Below are 26144 nucleotides of genomic sequence, written 5' to 3' on the forward strand. Positions count from 1 at the left end.
GCAGAGTCATCTGGGAGTCAGAGTTAATTTCTTCTACCAGTGTAACTGCTCTTTTTACTTGCTGGTCCCAGAGCACAAGAAGTCCAAGGTGCCCTGCAATCGTTTGAAATACAGAGGGAATCTTGCATATCACTTGGCAAGAATCTTCGCTATTTGGGACCAGAACCTCCAACACTAACAACAAACAAGAAACACAAAACTCCTAATAGGTCATCAAGAGGATGGTCAGTGGAGCTGCTCTTACTTACACCCCTTTGATTCCTGTATCTTTCCTGTGAGGAACAGAGTATCATATAAAGTCTCTGAATTGACATATTGTGTCCTGAAGGATAGCACCCACTATTTCAGAGTGTTTCCTCTAAGCTAGCACTTTAGCTGCACCGTTAGAAGGCCATTCCAGAAAGCTGTCTCTGGATAGTGATATGTGATACAACCAGTGGAACCCATGGTCATGAGCCCACTCTTGCACCTCCATCAATGCTGCACTATGTGAAATTCTATGCCTGTGGATCAGACATTCCATAACCCCCAGATAAGGCTTTAGCTGAGGTTTTCCAGGCATGAGAAAAAAAAGCTTATACCTGTAATTTTCATTCTTGTGGGGATACACAATGTCTCTTTCAATATGTGATGGATAATATTATGTGGCTATTTTAACTTGACTGGGCTAACAGATGTCCAGATGGCTGCGTATGTTTATGAGAGTGTCTCCAGATGAAATTAACATTTTAATCAGTCGACTATGAAAAGAAAATTGACCTGAGGATAGATCCAATGTGGGTGGGCATAATCCCTGTTGAGACCCTAACTGAAACAAAAAGTCAGTCTCTCTCTCTCTCTCTCGATCTCCATCTCTCTCTCCTTGAACTGAGACATCCATCTTCTCCTACCCTCAGACATCGAAGCTCCTGGATCTCCTGAATCTGGGGCCTTCAGACCCCAGAACTCACTCCAGCATTCCCCCTACCTGCTCCCCATGGTTCTGAGGCTTTTGGACTTTGACAGAATTATACCACTGGATTTCCTGGTCTCCAGCTCACAGATGGCAGATTGAAGAACTTCTTGGCCTCCATAATTGTGTATATACATATACACAATGCTATGTAATATATATAAGTGTATATATATATGCACAAGGCCTTATGCATATATATAGATATATGCAACTGGTTCTGTTATAGTCAACTAATTTGGCATCAATTACCCAATTGGTCTCCTCAAGAAACAGTGCCACATCAAGGACTTAGTATTGATTCTGTTGCTGACAAATTGGACATACAGAGGCAGCAGTAGTTAGTTTGGACTTGGTCAGTGGGAGTCTATGCTGTTGGGCCAATACATGGCCTCTATCTTTGCTATGAAAACTATTCCATTCATGTGCCCATCACGTAAGTGCTGGGGTAGTGACCAAGTGCTAGATTGTTAGCAGTGCACCAATGTTCCTTTACAGTGTCTCACTATTGTTTTAATTTGCATTTCTCTAATAAACATCTCTTTAAATATAAGTTAGCTGTTTCTTCTATAAATTGCTTTTTCATGACTTCATTCATCTTTCAGTTGAGTTCTCAGCCTTTTTATTGTAAATCTAAAACTTCCTTACAGAATCTAGATATTAGTTTCATGTTGATTTTCTATCTTTTCCCAAGATGTCATCAATTTTCTCTGATGTCCTCTATTTAGCAGATGTATTCTTATTTTTATGTAATAAATACAAGAGTTGTTTCATTAAATTAACTGCGCCTTGGGGACCTTTATGAAAAAGACCTTCCTCACTCCTACAACACAAAGACATTTTCCTATATTTTTTCTTTTTTCTGTATAATTTCATGGTTCACATTAAGTGTATTCATTTATCTGGAGTCTAGGTTTGTACATGACATGAAGATTAATCTTTACTTTTCTCCCTATAGTGAAACAGTTTTCACAAAACAGTTTGTGCTTTCTCCATTGTGATGTCAGTGCTATCCCAGAGCACGCCTCAGCATGGATATCCCCGTGTATATGCATCTGTCTTTGAGTTTTCTCTTTTGTTCTATTGGTCTGTTGTCCTGTTCCTATACCTGTACTTTTAAAATTCCACTAGCTTCTTTGGCATGTCTTAATCTGTGGTAGGTATTAAAGAGACACATCTTTTTTTTTTTTATTTCCCCATATGCCTTTGGAGCAGCTGTACAAGAGGGCTGCAGAAGGCCAAAGCAATGGTGGAACACCTGTTCTGGGAATAAATTGATATAAATGAATGAAAAGGGAAAAAAAAAAAGTAAAAAAAATTGTGACTGAATAAAATCTACTCATGGAAGAAGTAAAGAAAAAGGAGGTGGGGGAGAAAGCAGGTGGAGAGAAAGATGAAAAGATAAGAAAGACAAAAAGAAACAATGTAACAGCAACAACAACAGTACTTGGGGGAAAGAATTTCAGATTAGGTATCTGAATTTGAAATATACACATTCTTCGTGAAAATGATAGTCCAAATTAAGTGCATGATGCATTTACGACCATACATTTTATCTGGACAGATAGCAGAATTTTTGGAAGGTACAACAGCATAATTTTTTAATTCTCTAAATCCCCACAGAAAAACAGACCAGACAACTAAATTGTTAAATCAGAAGCCTACAGGCAACATGTTCAACAAAACTAGGTGACAAGGTACAGCCCATAAATCCCAAAATACAAATAGATGAGGACAAACCACCCATAGCCCCAAGAATTCAATGGTATCAGCTCTGTGCTAGAAAAAGCAGAGAGAAAGAATCAGACCTGACAGCAGGAGAAACTCAAAGTATCCAACAGATACCCATCGGAAAGGGTAGGAAGGTAATATGGGGACAGCACTGAAACCGGGAGGAATTCTGTCCAGTGTAATAGTGGATGAAGGCAAGGGGCACGTAGGAAATCCAAAGGGGCTGGAATAGCCTGAACCTGTGTGAGTGAACTTGGCAAATCAAGCAACCAGCCTCCTCTCTCTCCAACACAGGAAAAACTGATAGGAACAGAATCAAATATGAACAAGATAGTTCCACTTTCAGGAAGATAAAGTAGTGGGACCTGGTTTACCCTCTCACCTAAAACAAAAAACAGACAAAATATATGAAACACTAATTTTTAAGACAGTAACCATAGGCCACAAAGGACAGTAATCCCTGACAGAAGGTGAGCCCTTCAATTGTGCTAGTTTACTGCCTCATAACAATTTCTAGGCCACAGTACAGAGAGGGGAAACCCAGGCAGAGCCCAGGGACTCCTTGTATTAAAAAGACAGAGCAGGGCAGTGCCTGCGGCTCAGTGAATAGGGCGCCAGCCCCATATACTGAGGGTGGCGGGTTCATATCCGGCCGGGGCTAAACTGCAACAAGAAAAATAGCCAGGCATTGTGGCGGGCGCCTGTAGTCCCAGCTACTTGGGAGGCTGAGGCAAGAGAATCGCCTAAGCCCAAGAGCTGGAGGTTGCTTTGAGCTGTGACGCTACGACACCTTACTGAGGGTGACAAAGTGACTCTGTCTCTAAAAAAAAAAAAAAGAGAAAGAGTTAATGCTGCTGGAAAATGCTGACCACCTCTTAAAGAGAAAACAAATTTGAAGAAAAAGACAGAGCAGCGCAAATACAGTGGTTCTCAACCTTCCTAATGCTACTAGCAATGAAAATAATTTTATGATTGTGAGTCACCACAACATGAGGAACTGTATTAAAGGGTTGCAGGATTAAGAAAGTTGAGAACCAATGAATTCTGGGAGGATGCAGAATACTGGAGAGCAGGGGGGAGAGCTTTACACCAGTGAAAACTTGGGAGATCTACAGAGCATTGCCCTTAGAATTCAAAATGGTAAACACCAAAGCATGTGTACAAAGAAATGGTCTGTGGCTGAGAAAGAACCAGCACAAGGAATTAGAAAGGAGAGTACCTGGCACTCACACAGGCCTAAGAATAGTGCCCATTCCCACTGTTGATGCTGAAAAAGCTCATCATCCATAGGATATCAGGTAGAGAACTCAGAAAGGTCCTATCACAGTACTGGGCAAAAATTAGCCTTACACTAAACACAGTTTTAATACTGCCTGACAAATCTTAAAAGCAAGGCCTGAAAAGGTTAAGTACTTCAAAATGGGTCCCAGAACAAAGCTCAAGAATATTTTTAGGAAAAAAGAAATCTAGTATACAACTAAGTACAATTCACCATGTCTCAAATTTGGTCAAAAATTGCCAAGCATGCAAAGAAGCAGGAAAAATACAACATCTAGGGTGGCGCCTGTGGCTCAGTGAGTAGTGCGCCAACCTCATATCCCAGGGGTGGTGGGTTCAAACCCAGCCCCAGCCAAACGGCAACAAAAAAATAGTCGGGTGTTGTAGCAGGAGCCTATAGTCCCAGCTACTTGGGAGGCTGAGGCAAGAGGCCTAAGCCCAAGAGCTGGAGGTTGCTGTGAGCTGTGATGCCACCGTACTCTATCGAGGGTGACAGAATGAGATTCTGTCTCTAAAAAAAAAAGAAAAGAAAAGAAAATCTAACATCTATAAAGAAGAGAAAACTCAATCAATTGAAACCAACTGAGTGGAGTTTGCGTTCTGAGGTAACACGCGGGTCAGTGTGGTCTTTATGAGATTCCACCATGGCATACCGTGGCCAGGGCCAGAAAGTGCAAAAGGGAATTATGCATCAACCTCATCTTTGGAGACTCACAAAATAGATCCCGAATCAGGACTGGCTCTACAAGCAAGTGAATATGAGAATAGGGAGCTGCATCATTAATTTTGATGAGTTTATGAACCCTGTTTTAGATGATGCAGAAGATTCATTCTAAAAGTCAAGATAACAGCTGGGTCAGCTGGGTCAGATCATGCTAAAAGAAAATACTATTCTGCTATAAAGTGTCTCCAACTAGAAATGATCAATAAAGTGAGAAATTGAGACACAATACAGTTCTTTTAGGTGTACTTTGTTGGGAGTATGGCTCTAAAACATTAGCTTATGTTGTTTTGATTACCCTTATGTTATTTCGAAAAGACAATAAATGTTATCAGATTGTTTTATTAAAAAAAAAAAAAAAAGACTGACACATACATTAGAAGTAGCAAAGACAGGCTGGGTGTGGTGGCTCACTCTCGCCCAGGCTAGAGTGCCATGGCATCAGCCTAGCTCACAGGAACTTCAAACTCCTGGGTTCAAGTGATCTTCCTGCCTCAGCTTACAAGTAGCTGTGATTACAGGCAAATGCCACAACGCCGGGCCAATTTTTCTACTTTTAGCTCAAACTAGTCTCAAAATCCGGAGCTCAAGGGATCCTCTGGCTTCAGCCTCCCAGAATGCTAGGATTATAGACATGAGCCCCTGAGCCCAGCCTGAAGTTCGGCACCTTTTTGATCAGTTAATTTTCAGAAATATTATCATTTTTGTTGCTGCTGTGTTGATCTCCAGCAATTTCCCTTGCTAGTTATTGCTGTTGTGGAAAAATGTCACTGATTTTTAAGATTCTCTTCATGTCCATAAGATGTGTTGACCTTGTTTATTTGGAAGGATCTTCGTTTTGCTATTGTCCTTTCTATACAGCTCATCTAGACAGATAGCGTGCAAGTAGTGATATTTCCTTTCAAACCCGTATCTCTTATTTCTGTTTCTTTTTTGTATCTTTGACCAAAACCTCCAATCAGTATGATATTAAACAATACTTGTCACTCAAATGTCCATTTGAGCTCCTCTCAAGGTTGAAATTTCACAATTATTGGTATGATTATTTTATTAATATTAATTTCTCTCATTGTACAATAAGCTCCACGAAGGAGTAGTTATGCCTTAGTTAAATTTGGTTTTTCTCATTGTATCTCTGGCATAGTGCCTGGGACATATTTATTTCAATGAATATTTTTTCTTTTTCTGTTTTCTTTTTTTGGTTGTTTTTTTTTTTTTGAGGTGGGGTCTTGCTATATTGTCCAGGCTGGTCTTGAACTCCTGGACTCAACCAATCCTTCCACCTCAGCCTCTCTGGGAGTACAGGTATGAGCCACTCACCTAACTATTTCTTTCTCTTCTTTCTTTTTTTTTTTTTTTTTCAGTTTTGGCTGGGGCCAGGCTTGAACCCGCCACCCCTGGTATATGGACCCAGCGCCCTACTCCTTGAGCCACAGGCGCCACTCCTCACCCAGCTATTTCAATAAATATTTCTTGGCCGGGCATAGAGGCTCCTGCCTGTAAACCTAGCACTCTGGGAGGCTGAGGTGGGTGGACTGCCTGAGCTCACGGGTTCGAGACCAGCCTGAGCCAGAGCAAGACCCTGTCTCTAAAAATAGCTGAGCCTTGTGGCAGGCACCTATAGTCCCAGCTGCTTGGGAGGCTGAGGCAAAAGAATCGCTTGAGCCGAGGAGTTTGAGGTTGCTATGAGCTATGACACCATGGTACTGTACCAAGGGTGACAAAGTGAGACTGTCTCAAAAATGAATAAATATTTCTTGAATAAATGAGTGGCCTAGTTTGATAAGGAGGAATTAAAGTCTTATTTATCTTACCTTGCTTTTTTGCCCATCCTATGCCACCTATGCCTCCTCATTAGCATTCAGGAGTATATGTATCAGTCATGGTATTTTGGGTGAAAACACAAAAACTCAGGCTGTCTAAATAAAACAGGTGAGGAATTTGCCAGAAGGAGATAAAGAAATAGGGGGTTGGGGATTTGAAAATGAAAGGAAGGCTGGAAAACGAGGCTGAGAAAAGAGCAATTCTGAGGATATAGAAAAGATGATAGAAACCACTCCAGGGTTTTGCCAGGGTACTGCCACTGGAACTAATGAGCACCAATCATTTTCATCTTTTTATCTCTCTGATAGATTCATACTCCAGGAAAGGAGCATCCAGCTGGTATGACTTAAGTAACATGACTGCCCATGGACAGGTAAGGGCTGGACACCAGTGCATTAGAGGTGATTTCCAAAACTATAGGTCCAATGCTATGACCAGAAAGAGGAATGGAGGCTTGCAGTGTAAAAATCAATAACTTTCACAGCTTACAAGTTTTAGATTCCCACCACTTTAAAGGTTCACCTCAGATACTACCAATTCATATACTAGGATAAACCAGAAACTAATGAAAAGAGAAGAGAGGAGAAAATAGGATGATGGGGTTTAAAATGGGAGCAGGACATCCCTGAGTATACCTTTTTACATAGTTTTGACTTTGGAAACATGCAAATGCCTTACAGATTCAAAACTAAAAGAAAAAAGCATAAGAGATTAACTTTATTCTTACACAGAAAGTATACACTGCTCTGCACCTTGCTTTTTCACTTAATACCTTGGAACTCACTCCACATCATTTATGAGAATCTCTCATTCTTTAAAAATGTACAATTGAGGGCAGTGCCTGTGGTTCAGTGAGTAGGGTGCTGGCCCCATATATTGAGGGTAACAGGTTCAAACCGGGGCCCTGCCAAACTGCAACAAAAAGTAGTGGGGCGTTGTGGCGGGCTCCTGTAGTCGCAGCTACTCAGGAGGCTGAGACAAGAGAATTGTCTAAGCCCAAGAGCTGGACGTTGCTCTGAGCTGTGATGCCACAGCATTCTACTGAGGGTGACAAAGTGAGCCTCTGTCTCTTTAAAAAAAAAAAGTACAATTGAATGGTTTTTAATATTGTGTAACTATCACCATAATGGTAGAACATTTGTATCACCTAAAAAGAAACTCTGTATTCATTAGCAGTCATTCCTCATTATCCCCCAGTCCCTCCTCTCAGCTCTAGGCAACCAACATACTTCCTGTCTCAATGGTTTGCCCTATTTTAAACATTTCATATAAAAAGTATCATTCGTGTGGATTCTTGTGTCTGGCTCCTTCCACTTAACAAGTTTTCAAAGTTCACCCATGCAGCATGTGTTAGCACTTCATTCCTTTTTACTGCTGAATAATAGTTCATTGTATGGACATACCCCCATTTATTTATCATCAGCTGATGGACATTTGGGTTTTTCTACTGATTGGCTGTCATGAACAGCATGTTATGAATGTTCATGTATACAATTTGTGTCCTGCATTTCTTAAGGCTTCGTATTACACCACTGGATATTTGCTCCACCAATCCTCTCTGGTGAACATTTAGATTTCTAATCTTTTGCTCTTGCAAGTAATGCTACAGCGAAAAATCTTGTGTTTATGCTTTACTTGTCAAGAGGTACCTTTAGAACCGATTCCTAGAAGTAGGATACTATGTTTACATATTTATGTTTTGTGAAGATGAACCCTTTGTTGGTGATATGAGTTGCAAATACATTTTCCAATTTGTCATCGAACTTTGTTTATGGTGTATTTTGTTTATTATGTAAATTACCTATTTTATATATACTTAAAATGTATTTGTTATTTAACTGTTTACATTTTGACATATAGTTACAAAGACTTTCCTCAATTACAAGTTATAAGGAAATTTACTTTTTTTTCCTTTTGGTCTGGTATTTATAGAGTTTCATTCTTCACATTTAGATCTCTGATCTTTTTGGAGTTTATTACGGTATATAAAGTATAAACCCAAGTTTCTTTCTTTCCAAATAAGTATCCAGATGTCCAACCTTATTTAAAACATCCTCTTTTTTCCTCAGTAATTTGAAATGCCACTTAAATCATAACTACCATTTTATACATGTTTGGGCCTATTTCTGGTCTTTCTAGTCCATTTATCCATCCATTCATGCACCAGTATTACATTATTTTAATTTTACAGGCTTTATGGCATAGTTTAATATCTGAGATGGCCAGTATACCTCCATGATTTGGGGGAGATTTTCCTGTCTGTACTGATTTCTCCATATGAACTTTATTATTCTGAGATAGTCTCACTCTTTCACTCAGGCTACAGTATCATAGCTCATAGCCACCTCAAACTGTAGGGCTCAAATGACCCTTTTGCCCCAGCCTTCTGAGTAGCTAGGACTATTGCCACCATCATGTTTTTTTCTTTCCAGTAGAGACTGGTCTTGCTGTTACTCAGGCTGCTGGCAAATCCTGAGCTAAAGCAATCCTCCCACCCCAGCCTCCCAGAGTTATAGGATTACAGGTGAGCCACCGCACCAAACCTACCTCCATATGAACTTTTTAAGTTGATTTTCTAGCTTTAGAAGAGCAAAAAAAAAAAAAAAAAGAAAGAAAGAAAGAATTGATATTTTGGTCAGGATCATGTTAAATTTATATGTTAACTTGAGAAGAATTTATATCTTTGAAATTATCTATCCAAGAATAAAAGATGTTTCTCCATAAAATTTACTTTTGTATTTTCAGCTGTATCTTAAGGTTTTCTTCATTATTGTTTTTTTAAATATTTCTTTCTTTTAGTGTTGCTTTAGGTTACTGGTAGCTGTGTGAAAATTGTTGATTTGTGTGTTAATTTTATCTTACTACTTTACTGAGGTATTCGTTTTAGTTTAGATTTTCTTTTGTTGTCTACCAAAACTATCAGGTCACCAGTACATAGATGCCTCTTCCTTAGAGATTCTGATTCCCCTCATCGTGATTATCTATTTGTTTGGCTATTCTCAATACAATGTTAAAATGTAATGAAGGTAGTGGGTATCCTTGTCTTGTTTCATGGCTTTGATGGGAATATGCAGTGTTTTCCCATTAAGCTAGATTGTTTTATTTTGTAAAATCAGAAATGGGCATTCAGTTTTGTTAAAGGCCTTTTCATTATCCATAGAAATATTTATCTTTAGATATATTAACATGTGAATTTTATGAACAGACTTAATATTTAACCAAACTTTGTCCCAAACTGTACCATCTTAAAATGTGCTATAGATTGCTTGCTAATGTTTTATTTAGAATTCTTGCATCAATATTCTTATGTGAGATTAATTTGGGTTTTTTTGTGTGTAAATATTTTTCAGATTTAGATATCAGTGTGACTTGCTTCATAAAAAGAAACGAAATTTTTCTCATTTTCTGTATTTTGGAACAGCTTATATAACAGTAGAAATTGTGTGGCCTTGAAAAAATTTGGTAGTTTCCTCCTAAAACCATCTGGACCAGATGTTTTGTGTGGGGCAGGAGATACTTTTTTTTTTAATATTTGTGCTTTCTTTCTTAATTAGGTAATCCAGAGGATTATCCTTTTTTCCATTTATTAACTCTAATATTTGTTTTATATCTAGCTACCTTCTGCTTTTATCTTTAAAATGTCTGGAGAAAAACCATTGAATGTAAGAATTTATGGATTTCAACTAAATCAACAATTGGGGAAATTCATAGCCTTACATTCTTTATGTAAATAATGATAATTTTTTTAAAGTGGATTAAATATTCAACTCAAAAAAGAAAATAAATTAAAAATTAGAAAGAAAGAAAAGCTCCAGAGTCCTAGCCAGGGGTGTCCAATCTGCATCTGGGACCCAGGGGCTGCATGCTGATTTTGTGAGGACATTTTTTGCTTATCTATGGTGTTAGCTACCATGAAAAGTATGCACGGTCCTTTTTTTTTTTTTTGGCTAATCAAGTTTCTTTAGTGTTTGCATATTTACTGTGTGGCCCAAGATAACTTTCTTTCTTCTAATGTGCAACAAAAAAGAAAAAGGCTGGACACCCCTATCAGACCTTTAAGTCAAATGCAGACTTGCTAGAAGCCAAATGCTGATTGACTCTTGGATTTGGACTGCAGTGGGATGATGAGATTCTGAGACAATCTCTGGATTCCATGGCTCCTGATTACAAAGGACAGAGCACCAATCTCCTCAGGAAGTCCAGGCATTTTAACCAGAGACAGCACAGAGGTGTAATTTTTCTACATGGATCTTCAAAAATACTTTATTACTAGTAATCCATCATGCAGCATGAGGAGCAGCTTTTGTGCAACTTGATTCCTGCAAGTAATTAATACTAAGGTGAACTATGCCAAAACTGACCTGTCCACAGTTACTATAGTTACACAAAAATTAGAGATAAATTTAAAATATACTATGCAACAGTAACTTGATACTAATCTCAGCAATTAAGTGTAAGATTTTATGTCTACCAATATTTAATATTTATGGATAATTTATTTCCTATTATCTGCTATCTTCAATTTCAATTTTTATTTGACAGACATAAAAAGCTGACTAGGGAAAACAAGTATAATAATTGAAAAGAATGCATACATAATTATATATACAATAATGACTTCAATTTGTAAAACAAAATATAATATTTTAAACACAAAAATGTTTACAGTAATATCTCCTTGGAGGCAAAAATCCCTCCTACTCATCTTTATAGTCGCATATTACAGAAGAGTGCTTGGCACAAAGTCAGTGTTCAGTAAGTATTTGCTGAACAAATGAAAGGGAATAATGTGTATCTTCCCTAAAAAGGTATCTAGTCAAGTAAATATATAAAAATTTAATATGTATCTGAAATATACAAAGGCCTAAAGATAGTCAATTTCTAACTAAAATTCTCTTATATAACTTCATTATTATAAAATTAAGCCTTTAGTCAAAAATCCAACTCTAAAAATATGCTTTCACAAATCATGTATCTACATATAATACTAAGGCAAGTACAGTGTCTTAAGCTGCATAGTCATCATCATCATCTACTGCAGCATAGATGGCCTGATTCCTCCTCTTGATTTTCTTTCTTTGTTCAGGTTCATGTTCATCACTCAGCCTCTTCAATGGCACCTTGGTTAAGTCCTCCCCATCCCCTGACTCCACAGCCTCATCACATTTTCCCTCTGTAACAATTGGGGAACCCAATGTATCATCAGAAGATACCATCATGGAACTTGGCAAGATCCTGACATCAGAAAAGCTTGTAGAAAAGTCAGAAGCTTGATCAGACGGTTCTACAGATGGCGTATTCATGTCACTATGCGTACTTATAATACTATCTTCATCTTCCTCCTCTTCATCTAACATTATTTCATCTGGATTAATAGAAGACAGAGCAGATGTGTCTGTGATGTACTCACTCCTGTCTTCTCCAGAATCATTACTCTCCAAACCATCCTGCTCTTCATATTCACCACAAAAATGATGTTCTTCCTTGGCCTTCTGAAGCCTAACATTGAGGTCTGTGATGCCAAGTTGAGCACAAAATTCAGTAGTCTGAGGATTGAGCCTATGAACCAGCTGCATTTGTGTCTGTGGTTTGCTAGGGTCATAACAAGCAGCTGTTACACTGAAGTTACAAGGAACTTTGAGGTCATGATTCAATTTTTCCAAAACTTCCTTCATAGCTTCTTCTGTTGCACTATAATCCCACCTATCAAAATTCAAAACAACAGCTTTTTACATTTTTCAGCTTGAAACAATAAATGATAAAACTCTAACTTAGACCTCAGGTACAAGGATAAAAAATAAGCCATCTATCAAAATTCCATTTAGTAAAATTATAGTTAATTTAGCAAAGAACCATTTAGAAATAAAAATAATTCTCAGAAAAAGCCATCTTTAATGTATACCCCCAAACAAGTATAAATTATTTTACTGTGTGAAGTAAATCTTCACCATATTACAATTTTAGGCGTACCTTTTCACTTATAAACTTATTTGAGTTAATGTTCGAGTCTATCTTCTTGTCTCTCTCTACAAGATAGAAAACTTGCAGTTTTCTAGACTTATACCAGTCAGTAAATCTTGAATTGTATTCTGACATTCACTCAACAATTCCCTTGCTTAAAGACAATAATGGGAAAGATAAAAATTATGCATGTGATGAAGAAGGCATGTCCTAAATGAGGTCAGATTTACCTTGCATGCAGGCCATTATTTTCAGGCATATTCCATAGGTGCCCAGTCACATTAATAAGATCGTCAGTAGCCCTGAGAATAGTGAGCCATTCAATATCATACTCCAAGTAATCAGAAGCACTGGTGTCATGTTTTATTTCTAACACCTACAGGCAGAAAGCAACTATTTTAAGAAATACATCTATATTTTTAACAGTCTAAGATTTTTAATATAACTCAATAAAAATAAAAAAGAGCTTAAATAATCTAACTAAAACATGCCCGAAGAATTGTCAAAATACATAAATTACAAAGAACACAAATACATTCTGAAAGGAAAATTAATAATTTCTTTAATCACTGGAAGAGTAAAGCTATATTACAAAATTACTTAATTCATTTTACCTGAAGAAAGTCTCTATGTGGTAAGCATTTGTCCAAGGCTAAAAATTTGGTTGCTTTGGCTGTCTGTTCTTTATCCTTTGCCTAGACAACATGAACCATAATTTAAGAAAGAATGTCAAAATATTATAGGTAATTTATATACTGAATTATACAAAAATAATCTTTGTTACACAAACCCCTAAGTTGTGTGTCAAAGGAATAAGTATTACCTTCCAAAACAAATCGGTTAGATCTATACCCACTTGTGCCATGTTAGGAAAGACACATAACCTCTCCAGGCTTCAACCTCCTTACAAAATTCACAGCAAAAACTGATATTGATGATAATAAGGTTAAATCAAAGCATATAACACAAGGATTAAAGATAACAAAAAAGCTTAAATGTAAACTGGCAGAAATAAAACTATGCAATTTTACAAGAAAACATAGGAGGCTGGACGCAGTAGCTCTTGCCTGTAATCCCAGCACTCTGGGAGGCTGAGGCAGGTGGATCACCTGAGCTGACGAGTTCAAGACCAACCTGAGCCAGAGGAAACCCTGTCTCTAAAAATAGCTGGGCATTGTGGTTGCCTATAGTCCCAGCTATTTGGGAGGCTGAGGCAAGAGAATTACCTGAGCCCAAGAGTCTGAGGTAGCTGTGAGCTATGACACCATGGTACTCTATTGAGGGCGACAAAGTGAGACTCTGTCTCAGAAAAAAGAAAGAAAGAAAAGAAAAAGAAAACAGGAGAAAGTCTCTGTAACCTTGGGTTAGGCCAAGATTTCTTTTTTTTTTTTTTTTGCAGTTTTTGGCCGGGGCTGGGTTTGAACCTGCCACCTCCAGCATATGAGGTCGGTGCCCTACTCCTTTGAGCCACAGGCGCCACCCTGGGGCCAAGATTTCTAATGTACAATACCAAAAGCACATGTCATATGGCCATGGAATACGATACTTATACATGCTACAACATAAGTGAGTCAAGTAAGTTTGGAAAGTACGAACCATGACATTCCACTCTTGAGAAAGGCAATGCCTGCTACTGTATTAAGGACTCACAGAAATTCTACACGAGTCCAAGAAATCTCTAACTCTGTTGATAATCCAGCATTTTCTAAACACTTTCACTATGTAAATACTTTATGGGAAAGTCAGAGTTCAGCCAGAGTCAGAGGCGAAAGGAAGAAATGCATACTTCCATAAAAGCCTGATTGTAAGCACATATTTACTCTCTACTGTCCATCAAGCACCATCATCCATGTAGTTACTCATAGAAAACTCTGGACATCGTTTTAGACTCCCTCCTCCCTCAGACACCAAATCCTGTCAATCTGCTCCCAACATCTCTCTAAAACCTGCTTCATTCTCTGTATTCTCTCTTTACCTTTAGTGAGAACCTCCTCTTTTGCTCTGATCTCCATTTTATAACACTCCAATCCATACATGAAACTCCTGCCAAACTAATCTTTCTAAAATGAAAATTTTATTTTATCACTCCCCAACTTCCCTCATTGTGTCTGGTTAAAACCCAAACTCTAGAGCATGGTCCAGAAAGCAGTTATGACCTTGTTCCAGTTTCATCTGTCCCTATGCCTTAGCCACAGGAACTCTTTAGAAGCACCACACTCTGGCGGGGTCACACCTACAGTGCATCTTACAAGGGTACATGTGAAACTTACTAAATGTAGAATATAAATAACTTAAAAGGCTATGTTAACCAATGTGATGAAAATATGTCAAATGCTATAAAACCTATAAAACCAGTGTATGGTGCCCCATGATTGCATTAATGTACACAGCTATGATTTAATAATAAAAATGAAAATAAAAAAAATAATAAAAGCACCACGCTCTCAAACCTCCAGGTCTTGCACATTGGTTCTGTTAACTAAAATGACCTTATAATCTGTTTCTTAGTGGCACTTCGAGACTCAGCTCAGCCATCAATTCCTTTCAAAAACCTCTATCTTCATCTTCCCTCTCCCACCCCATCCTACCACAGTCTGATGTAGGTAGTCCCACAACATCTTAGCACTTCTCTGTTATTATATATTTTTAGACACAGGGGCTTGTTCTGTTTCCGTATTCTCAGCTGGAATATAGAGGGACTCAAACTCCTGGACTCACAATCCTCAAACCTTAGCCTCCTGCCCAGCTAGGACTATAGGCGCACTACATCAGACCCAATTAATACTGTTTTAGTTTTTGTAGAGATGGGCTCTTGCCATGTTGCCCAGGCTGGTCTTGAACTCCTGGGCTCAAACGAGTCTCCTGACTTGAATTTCCTAAGTGCTGGGATTACAGCCGTTAACCTTCCCACGGAGTCCCCACTTTTTCCATCAAACTTATTAATACTATTTTATAATTGTTTGCTTCTCTCTTTCCCCTCTTTGGATATTTACCTACTCACAAGAAGTAAGTTATCTTTTATTTCTTTCTCTAACTTTACAACTGTGCCAACAGTGCCTAAGCTATAGATGTTCAGTGTTTGTTAAATGAAACAATATCATGCTTTCTACCTGATGCTGCATCAAGGCTGCAAACTTCACATGAAGGTGTGCAGAAAACCAGTAAGTAGGTTTTAGGTGCTCTAAAAGCTCTGACGCAGCAGGACTTCCTAATGTGTTATTTTCCACTTCTTGTCGGAAAAAAGATTTAGTCTTAAGAAGTTGCTTCTTATTTCCATAATGATATATACTTCTTGGCCAATCATGAGATAAGAATATATCTATAGGCTGCTTCAGCTTTAAAAACAGAAAGAAAGAAAACTCTTAAAAACAGATTAATAAAAACAATCCCCTCCATTCTCCCCATCACCACATAACCATTCAACCCACCCAGGACTCTAGATTTCTATGTAATTCATTCTAACGACACTTTATTTAAGGGAGTCATAAAAATACTACTCTACGCACTCATGTAGGCAAACAGAAGCAGCTTTTCTGTGCCTCATAAATTACTCTATTTTCTGAAGCAAGACAAGGCAACAGAGATACATTTTGATCAAATTGCCCATCAGCCATGGTCTTTAGCACTGAATTTCTACAATACACAATACCAACAGTTCTTTTCCCTTTTGATTAAAGAAAAAAATTACTCTCTTGAAGATCAAAGGACACAAGACTTCGTGAGACCTCTGACAAAATTAATACAGTAACCCAAAGATATATCAGGAAAAAAAAAGTTTTTTCATAATAAGCTCATAAAGTACACATCAAAAAATTGTTTACTACATAAATTTCTATGTAATTAAAGGACACAAAATACATTCCACACTTTACTTATCTCCAGCACCTTCAAATAATTTAAAACAAATACTTGGAAAACTAAATTAAATCAACTTAAATAGCTATTCAATACAATACAAAATATAAGATAGATAGGACTAACTACTGGTGTGGACAGTAGGTGCAATGAAAATTCAGAGAAGGGCAATGACTCTAAACTTGAAAAGTCATGGTTGAGAAGTGGTAGCCAAGCTGGGTCTTGAAGGACTAGTAGGATTTAGATAGGAGAAAGGGAAAAGCCAAGGCAACTGTATGACCAGGGTATAAAGGAAATGCCTCCAAGCATCCTTATGTTCCTACAGAGGCTCTGAGGATGGAAGAGGGGTATGAATGCAGCCAGGTAGGCTCTACCACTAAACTACTTGGGAAGTCCTGGGCAGGTTACTTACCTGAGCCTTGGCTTCTTATCCTTAAAGCAATAAAGTTAGAGTAAAACTTCCCTCACAGAATTTGAGTAAAGATTATATGAAACACCAAGTATGAAATCTGGCTAGCCCAGTGTCAGCCATGTAATGAGTTCTCAGACAAAACCTAGTTTCACCTACTTTGCAGTTAAGCAGTGTTTTGATAACACCTTCACAATATCCTCTGTCTTCTTTACTATTACTTATTTTCTATTTACCACTACTTAATTACTATTACATAAAATTAAATACTTATTTTAATCTTTTCTTGAAAATAACACTTTATTTCAATATCTATTCTTTAGCCTTACCCCAGGTAATATTTAAACTCATGAAATGTTTTATTATTACTCACCAAAATAAATTCGTAACTATTAAAGTAAAAAGAAATGTTCATGGGTGAACTTCCCCCAAATAACTCAAGATTCAACTTGTAGAAATACTAAAGTGTTCTTCTTATAAGTAGTATACTAATGTGATGAAAATACATTTTGGTACAGTATTACTTTAAAAATTTTTCAAGTCTGCTATATTACATACCTGTTTTAACTTATAGACTTCAATGTTTCTCACATGATATATACTCCTTATTGTAGAAGAATTATAAGGGGGGCACTCAAAATGACCTTAGGTTGAAGAAGAAAAATAAGCTATATTCAATTCCCTTAAATACTGCAAATACAAACATAGACACACACTTCTCCAAAATTGATGTTTGTTATCAGTGCTTTTGGCTCTTAAGAATTTATTTAAAACACTGCTCTTAATATGCTGGTACTTTCTACTAATAATGGATCACAAATCATAAATCGAAATAATTAGGGGGCTTGTGACTTTCAAAGATAAATTATGTTTAATTATGAAATATACTATATATACATAGTTGAAAATTGAAAAGATACCACTAGAAAGGTAGAGTAAAAAGTATCCCTTAAAACAATAAAAAGTGACAGTAAATCAATGGTTGCCTAGAGCTGGGATAGGAGTGGAGATTAACTGAAAATAGGCACAAAACTTTTTAGGGTGATAGAACTGTTCTAAATTTGAGGCTAGGGGCAGTGGCTCACATCTGTAATTCTAGTACTTTGGGAGGCCAAGACAGGAGGATTGCTGAGGCAGAAAGTTTGAGACCAGCCTGAGCAATATAGTGAGACCCTCATCTCTACAAAAAATACAAAACTTGGGTGGTGCCTGTGGCTCAAGGATTAAGGTGCCAGTCCCATATGCCGGAGGTGGTGGGTTCAAACCCAGCCCCAGCCAAAAAACCACAAAAAAAAAAAATTTAGCAAGGTGTTGTGGCATGTACCCCTAGTCCCAGTTACTTGAAAGGCTGAAACAGAAGATCATTTGAGCCCAGGTACTTGAGACCGCACTTAGGAGTCTGAACTCTTTCACTCAAGAACACTTGAGTGAAACCCTATCTCAAAAAGAAAAAAAAAAATTGTTCTAAATCTAGGTGGTGGTAGTGGTTCAACAGTATATAAATTTTAGCTCAACAAAACTGCTTTAAGGCCAAAAAAAAAAAAAAGCTCTCTCTCATTCCTATACCCCTCTGCCATCAGTAACCTTACCTAGAGGCAACAAATGTTAATCAGATTTTGTATTTTATTCCAGGGATATCACCTGTGTATTTAATACACATATTTCTTTTTTGGCTTGAAACAATAATTTATTATTTTGCTATCCAAGATAAGTGAAAGAAACAAGGCACAGAACATGTATTAAAGTGTACTACAGTTGTAGAATATGGGAGATGATGGATATGTTGGTTTGCTTGACTATAGCAATTGTTTCACTATGTATATGAATATCACGTAAATAATGCATATGATTTTTAAAAATGAGGGATATTAAAAAAAAAAAAAGATGGTGGGCTTGCAGTCTCATATGAAGGCTTAACTATGCAACAATTTGCTTCTAAGTTCCTGTACATAGTTGTTGGAAGCTTTAGCTTTAGTTCTTCTAAATGTCTGACCTCGTAGGGCTATTGCTCCTTTTTAAAAAATTACTTCATAAACGTATGTCATAAAGTTATATCATGATGTACTTAACTAGTTCCTACCTTTTGTTATTACAAACAAGGCTAAAATAAGAGACTGTACATAAACAACATTTTGTACTTGTTGAATATATCTTATAGAGAAATACCCAGAAATGGAACTGCTGGTTCAGAGTACTTTTATAATTTCCACACACATTATATATTACCAACTGTCATCCTGAGAGTGGATCCAATTGGTTCCCACCCTTGTATATCCATGCCAACAGCTTCGAATAACGGAGAACAGAGTGGCAGGGAACAGACTTGTTATTTAACAGTAACATTGAAAATGTAAGGTTTAGCTGTCAATTTAATTAATGAAATTTGTGTAATTAATGTGAACCCAAGATATTCCTTCAACTTTAAAATCAAGCTATAGTTCATTCAGACACAACTGAATGAATAAGTATATTGTGATATACTTATACAATGAAATATTATTCACAAGTAAACAGATTAGAATACATGTATCAACATGGATTTCAGAAACACGTTAAACAAAGAAGCAAGTTGCAGAAAGATACAAGCAGTAAGATGTATTTATATGAAGTTTAAAACATGCTATATAGTATATTGTTTAAAGCTCTTACATAGGTATGTGATGCGAAATAATCAAGTAAATGATAAACAGCAAATTCAGAAGAGCAACCCCTGGTGAGGAGAATGGGACTGAGGACAAGTAAACAATGAACTTCAATTGTATCTGTATTGTTTTCTTTCTTTCTTCTTCTTCTTCTTTTTTTTTTTTTAATTTTAGGCATCTCCTCAGAAGTATTGTTTTATTTCTTAAAAATCAAAATAAAAAGTGTCCAAAGACTTAAACAGTGGATGCACAAGATGTATGTTACAGTGTTATCTATATTTTTATATGTATAAAGTATTTTACAATAAAAAATTAATAATTCTCAAAACAATAATACCTTTTCGATAGTCATGGGATTTAAAGATACCAGAGATTCCACCAATTCTTACACCCCGGTATTTTACCACACCAGCCAAACCTGAAAAATTATGAAGTTAAATAAAATTACTATAGGCAAAAGCAATTTCTTTACATTAATTTAATAAACCATTTAGAGGCCTAGAATTCCATACAGTTGTAAAATTATTTGCAAATTAAGTACTATGATGAAGTCACTCTTTTTACACAAAAATATACCAACAATATATATAAGGTAGACTAAGGAGTGGCCTAGAAGCAGATCAGCCAAGAGATTAAGTGGATTCTGAAAAGGACAAAAGAGATATAGTGTTGAGAGGGAAAGAGACATAATTTGGCACCTAACTGAAAATAGGGGCTAGATGGTGGGAGTGGGGAGATAGGGGAAAATGTCGTATGCTGTATTTACATGTTATAAATCTAAAAGTTAACAGGTATAAGGTATAAAGAACCTGAAATTTCTACATTATACTTCTGATTGATCATCTTCAGACAATTTCATCTTTTCACAACACTAAAGCTGTCAAAAGATGATCAATCAGTAATACAGAAACTAAAGAGTTCTAAAGTTATAACTTTGTTATTGGAAAAACCTATAAATAATTCTAGAAAAAATACATTTAAATAAAGGGATGAAAGGATTCTATATTTATTCAAAAAGACTAAAACTGAAACTGAATCTAATGAGATCTATCAATCTAAATGCAGAAAATAAAAGGAACATTTTAAAAATACCAGGAATCTGGCTCAGTGCCCATAGGACAGTGGTTACAGCGCCAGCCACGTACTCCAAGTGTAGTGGGTTCAAACCTGCTCTGGGACAGCTAAACAACAATAACAACTGCAACAGAAAAATAGCTGGGAGTTGTGGCGGACACCTGTCCTAGCTACTTGGGAGGCTGAGGAAAAAGAAATACTTAATCTCATAAGTTTGAGGTTGCTGTAAGTTGTGATGCCACAGCACCCTACTGAGGGCCACAAAGTGAAACTCTGTCTCAAACAAACAAACGAACAAACAAAAAACCCCAGGAATCTAATAAGCTAAATCCTGAATGCAAGAAATTCTGCACAACAAATTTCCCATTTTCTTCAAGAAATAAATCACATGAAAAAGAGAGAGAGGGAGAGAGATGGATCATTATAGCCTAATAGAGTTCAGAATCATGACAACCAAATAAAATGTGCAGCCTTGTTTAGACCTTATTTAAACAAATCAACTGTAGAGCAAACATCTTTCACAATAGTAGGGAAATCTAACCATGAACTAACAACAGAGAATAAGGAATTACTGTTACTTTAGTTAAGTATAATTACAGTACTGTAGTTATAATATTTTTAAAATTCCTTATCACTTAGAAATATATACTGAAATATGTATAAGCAAAATAAATCTAATGGCAGGAGTTTCCTTTAAAACATTCCAATCATTTCCTCCCACAAAAATGTTTAGGGGGATGTAAGGTGAAAATAAAGACTGTGAGGGCAGCACCTGTGGCTCAAAGGAGTAGGGCGCCGGTCCCATATGCCGGAGGTGGTGGGTTCAAATCCAGCCCCAGCCAAAAACTGCAACAACAAAAAAAAAGAAAGAAAGAAAACAAAGACTGTGGAATAATAACAGTTGTTGAAGATGGTTAACAGGTAAAAAGACTCATACTCTGGTGTATCCTTAACAATTTCCATTAAAAGTTTAAGAATTTTCTGGCTCGGCGCCTGTGGCTCAAGCGGCTAAGGCGCCAGCCACATACACCTGAGCTGGTGGGTTCAAATCCAGCCTGATCCGCCAAACAACAATGATGGCTGCAACCAAAAAACAGCCAGGCGTTGTGGCGGGTGCCTGTAGTCCCAGCTACTTGGGAGGCGGAGACAGGAGACTCGCTTGAGCCCAGGAGTTTGAGGTTGCTGTGAGCTATGATACCATAGCACTCTAACCAGGGCGACAGCTTGAGGCTCTGTCTCAAAAAAAGAAAAAAAAAAAGTTTAAGAATTTTCTAATCCAATAAAAAGTAAAAAATAAAGGGACTACAAATAGTGTGAGCCTATATAGTTATAGTAACTATTGCTTAAAACATTAAATGAAGCATGATTTATTTTCATGATTAATCGTTTAATAATTAACTATTTTAATTAAATTTTCATGATTATTTAAATTCATGACATTCCCCAAATACTATATATCTCAAGATTCTTCCCAACTGACACAAATCCTGACTAGGCTCTTCCATCCCATCAATCCAAAAAATTACCTATGAACACATACCTAAATAATAAATGTTTGGTGCCACCCAGCCACCATAGGGCAACTCTTGCAAATGATTTGAGGCTTCATGGTTTCCCCCAATGAATATTGTGAGAACTGGGGCCTTTTTCTCTCCAGAGTAATACCTACAACATAAGAATAAAGTTGTCAGTTACATAACAGCAGAAAAGCAAAATAAGGTCCAAAGGAAAAACTTGAGCTCATTATAAAAAGTTAAAAAGCTCTTTCTGGGCCGCACCTGTGGCTCAGTGAGTAGGGCGCTGGCCCCAAATACCGAGGGTGGTGGGTTCAAACCCAGCCCCGGCCAAACTGCAACAAAAAAATATTCAGGCGTTGTGGCGGGCACCTGTAGTCCAGCTACCAGGGGGGCTGAGGCAAGAGAATCGCCTAAACCCAGGAGTTGGAGGTTGCTGTGAGCTGTGTGATAGCACTCTACGGGGGGTGATAAAGTGAGACTCTGTCTCAAAAAAAAAAAAAAGTCAAAAAGTTCTTTCTAAAGAAATTGCCCAATATCCATCCTGTCCTTATGAATGAAGATTTGCCTCCCTGGGTTTCATTGCTAGTGCATGTTCAAATGAGATCAAGAACTTCGTCGAGTTCATTGCCATAACCTCATCTTCTAGAACGGGGGCAAACCAATGGCGGGCGTCTAGTGAAAACTCCTGGATCATTAAATGAACAGATCCCAGAGTCCCATCAAGTACAAGCTAGAAGCTAAACTTGTCAGCTTCGTCCCCCACTTTGTCCCTTTGAGCTCCTGTGAAGCAGGTACATGGAAAGAAGGTATACGAAAAGAAGGTATATGGAAAGAGAAAATGACATTTCTTAAGAGCCAGGTCCTACAGACATAGGGTGAACAAAGACGGGATCTATAGTAAACAGGTAATTAGAGGCAGAAAGGGCTTCGAACCCATTCCCGGGTCTCTGTCCACAGCTGGATTGCCCACCTCGCACCGGCGGGTTCCAGGGCCAGGCCACGCCCCTCACCTGTAGAAGGTCTGCATGTGGCGGTACTTCGGCGGCACGGCCATGCAGCGCAGGTCGGCCTCGTTGCGCACTGCCTGGAAGTCGCCGCAGCACAACAGTAGGTCCACGCGCCCCGGGCCGCGCCGCTCCGCCAGCGCCAGCGTCTCATAGATCTTGTCCAGCTCGCCGTGGCAGCAGCCAGCCACAGCCACCCGCATCCTGCCGGCCCGAGACGGTGAGGGTTCCACGCAACTCCCTAGACCACGGTCAGTCCAAGACAGACTGCGCGGAAGACCAGACGGCACGCTCACCTCCCGCCGGCATGAACACGGCCGCCGCCTTTTTGGACGCCTGCAAAATAACTCACTTCCGTTTCCCAAATCTCGCGAGAGAGGGAATGGCTCCGGCGCGGCTGACACCGGGATTCCGGGAGCCGTCAAATTAGCTCCTGGGCTTTGTCTGGCTTTGCAGGACTTTGAGTCGTATGTAAAATGTTAGGAAGTAGGAATTTAGTTTGATAAAATTAAACCAACTTAAATGAGTGAGCAGGCGCCATGGCGAATTCCCTTAGGACGAACGTCTCAATGATAAAGACAGTTGCCTAAAGATTTTTTCAAAGACACCCCGAAGTAAGTATAATTTTAAAATAAAACTTAAAAACTCACTGAGGGTTTTTAAAAACTATCCCTCCTAAGAGTTTCTAAAATTACCACTTTTTTTTTAAAGGGGGCAGGAGACTTTTAATTTTCCTACCAAATAATTTTCCTAACTAGAATGCAAGTTCAATGACAGCAGATGAATGCCTCGAAAACTTCTGGAAGGAAAAAGAACCAAACTAATAAAAGTGACCAAGACAGAAACAGGCAAGCGGTGGGGGGAAATTCAATCAGGAAAAAGTAATCAGGTTGGGCATGGAGGCTCACCCTATAATCCTAGCACTCTGGGAGGCCGGAAGAGTGGATTGCTTGACCTCAGGAGTTAGAGACCAGCCTGAGCAAGAGTGGCCTGTCTCTACTGAAAACAGAAAACGAGCTGAGCGTTGTGGCGGGCGCCTGTAGTTCTAGGCACCGGGAGTCTGCGGCAAGAGGATCGCTTAAGCCCAGGAGTTTGAGGTTACTGTGAGCTATGATGCTAAGGCCCTCTACCCAGAGCGATTGAGTGAGACTTTGTCTGGGGGTGGTGGGAAGGTAATCTAATCAAGGGATTACAGCGAATGATAAATCCATCTCTCCATATATTCTCACAAGACTTTCAGAATCAAGTGATTCCTGGCCAAAAAACAAACGCAAAATTGTTTCATTCTCCAGTGGATTTGGATAAAAACTAATAATAAAATCAGTTACAACTCCAAGAGGAGAACTTGCAGAAGAACCACCCTGGGTCTGTAAGGAATTGCACATGAAATGACACCTTTATGCTGTGTTGGGGTCACTGTCAGATTACTGTATCAAGCTGAAGATGTTACCACTGCCTGAGCAGGCACATTTCAATGGGAAAATGCTTTTTCTCTTTATGTGCTCTGCACTAATAAGCTGGTTCAGTAATAAATATGTGAGACCTTTTGTTTGAAAAATAACAATAATAAGATACTTAGACTTGATTCTGTTTTCCTGTCTGATGTACCAGCCAAGATGTCATTCATGTAAAAGGCAACAAGCATGGAAACACAATCAAGGAAAGAACTCCAGAGAAACAATTCTAGTGGGCCCTTCTTGAAAAAATATTATTTGACAATTAAATACAGTCAAATAAGAATTAACTGAAAATTGAAGACTCAGGAAAGAAGAGCTGTCTCTGAAAGATAGATAATTAAAAGCAGAGCAGAGTAAGGGATGGGTAATATTGTAGAGTACTTAACTAATATAAGGTGGCTCAGGTAGGCCTTGCTGTTAGGATGGCATATTGAGCACAAACCTTCATAAAGAAAGGGAGGGTCCTATGTGGATGTCTAGGCAATGAGTTTTCAAGTCAGTTTATAAAGTGTTAACAAACATCAGAAAAAAACATTTGTCCTTAGTATCTGTATCTTTTAAGTGAATGATGTGATTATGGCACATACTACCACCTGATAGCAGCATACTCTACAGGAAAACTACAGAGGGTTTTATTTTTATACATATATACATATATCACTTTTTTTTTTTTTTTTAGAGACAGAGTCTCACTTTATGGCCCTCTGTAGAGTGCCGTGGCCTCACACAGCTCACAGCAACCTCCAACTCCTGGGCTTAAGCGATTCTCTTGCCTCAGCCTCCTGAGTAGCTGGGACTACAGGCACCCGCCACAACGCCCGGCTATTTTTTGGTTGCAGTTTGGTTTACCGACTGAGCCACAGGCGCCGCCCCATATATCACATTTTTAAAAAGGAAGAAACTATTAAAAATAGTACTCAAGTTATGTCTGACTTCTGTCATTACAAGCAATACAAGATACAATATACAAGACAAAAATGTTAATACATATTGAGTGTTACAATTTTAATACAGTTTTTTCTTTTCTTAAAATGTCAATGTAGTTTTTAGCACCCTCTGTATTTAAGGAGGGAACATGCCTGTGGTGCTGAAACTGTAAGGTGAAGGTGTAAAGACAGGCCAAATTTTAAACTTGTCATTTTGCTGGACTTTCTGATTTCAGAAGAAGAAAAAAACAAGGAATATCTGTTGTTTACAGATTTTATGACTTCCAAAGTCTTTTCCTGTATTGTAAATGGTGAAAAGATCAGATTCACTTTGCCTCTCCATTTTGAAATACATTTGCCGGACATGGTCATTCTTACTTAAAGGAGATGGGGGACTCTGTGACATAGGCAATCTGGAAAATCATATAGCCTTCTAAAGACAGGCTGATTCTCCCATACATATAAGAAGCTTTTGTCCTACCTGGGGTTTTGGAGGATCTTCCAATGTTTCTACATCTAATTCCAAAGAAATAGTATCTTAATTGTTCGATTAGACAAATGTTTATTGGCAAGCCAGACTCTGCGAGGAGTAGCAGGCAGGGCTGTGCCTGATTTGTTCCTGTTTGTATAAGACTTCAGGTCAGAGCTTGGGTGCTCACTTCACCTTAAGGACTTCCTATGACTTCAGCCCTGGTGTGGCTTCCCTCCTCTGTGTTCCCCTGGCTCCAAACCCTCACACTTAAGGCCCTACACCCTCTCACTTATCAACCAGTGATCTAATGACTTGTTCACT

The 26144-nt window shown here is 38.2% G+C and overlaps 1 protein-coding gene across 1 annotated transcript; it reads right to left on the reverse strand.

Annotated features, from left to right (window-relative positions):
- Positions 1-11023: 11023 nt before the first annotated feature.
- On the reverse strand, positions 11024-23331 carry DBR1 (debranching RNA lariats 1). Its single transcript, XM_053599289.1, has 8 exons — positions 22975-23331; positions 21988-22112; positions 19711-19791; positions 17290-17375; positions 15578-15802; positions 13082-13162; positions 12698-12843; positions 11024-12209 (listed from the first exon to the last, which is right to left on the reverse strand). The coding sequence occupies exons 1-8, from the start codon at positions 23169-23171 to the stop codon at positions 11513-11515; spliced, it is 1638 nt and encodes a 545-aa protein (XP_053455264.1). The 5' UTR covers positions 23172-23331; the 3' UTR covers positions 11024-11512.
- Between the last annotated feature and the right edge of the window lie 2813 nt (positions 23332-26144).

Source organism: Nycticebus coucang, chromosome 8 (genome assembly GCF_027406575.1).
Source record: "Nycticebus coucang isolate mNycCou1 chromosome 8, mNycCou1.pri, whole genome shotgun sequence".
NCBI lineage: Eukaryota > Metazoa > Chordata > Mammalia > Primates > Lorisidae > Nycticebus > Nycticebus coucang.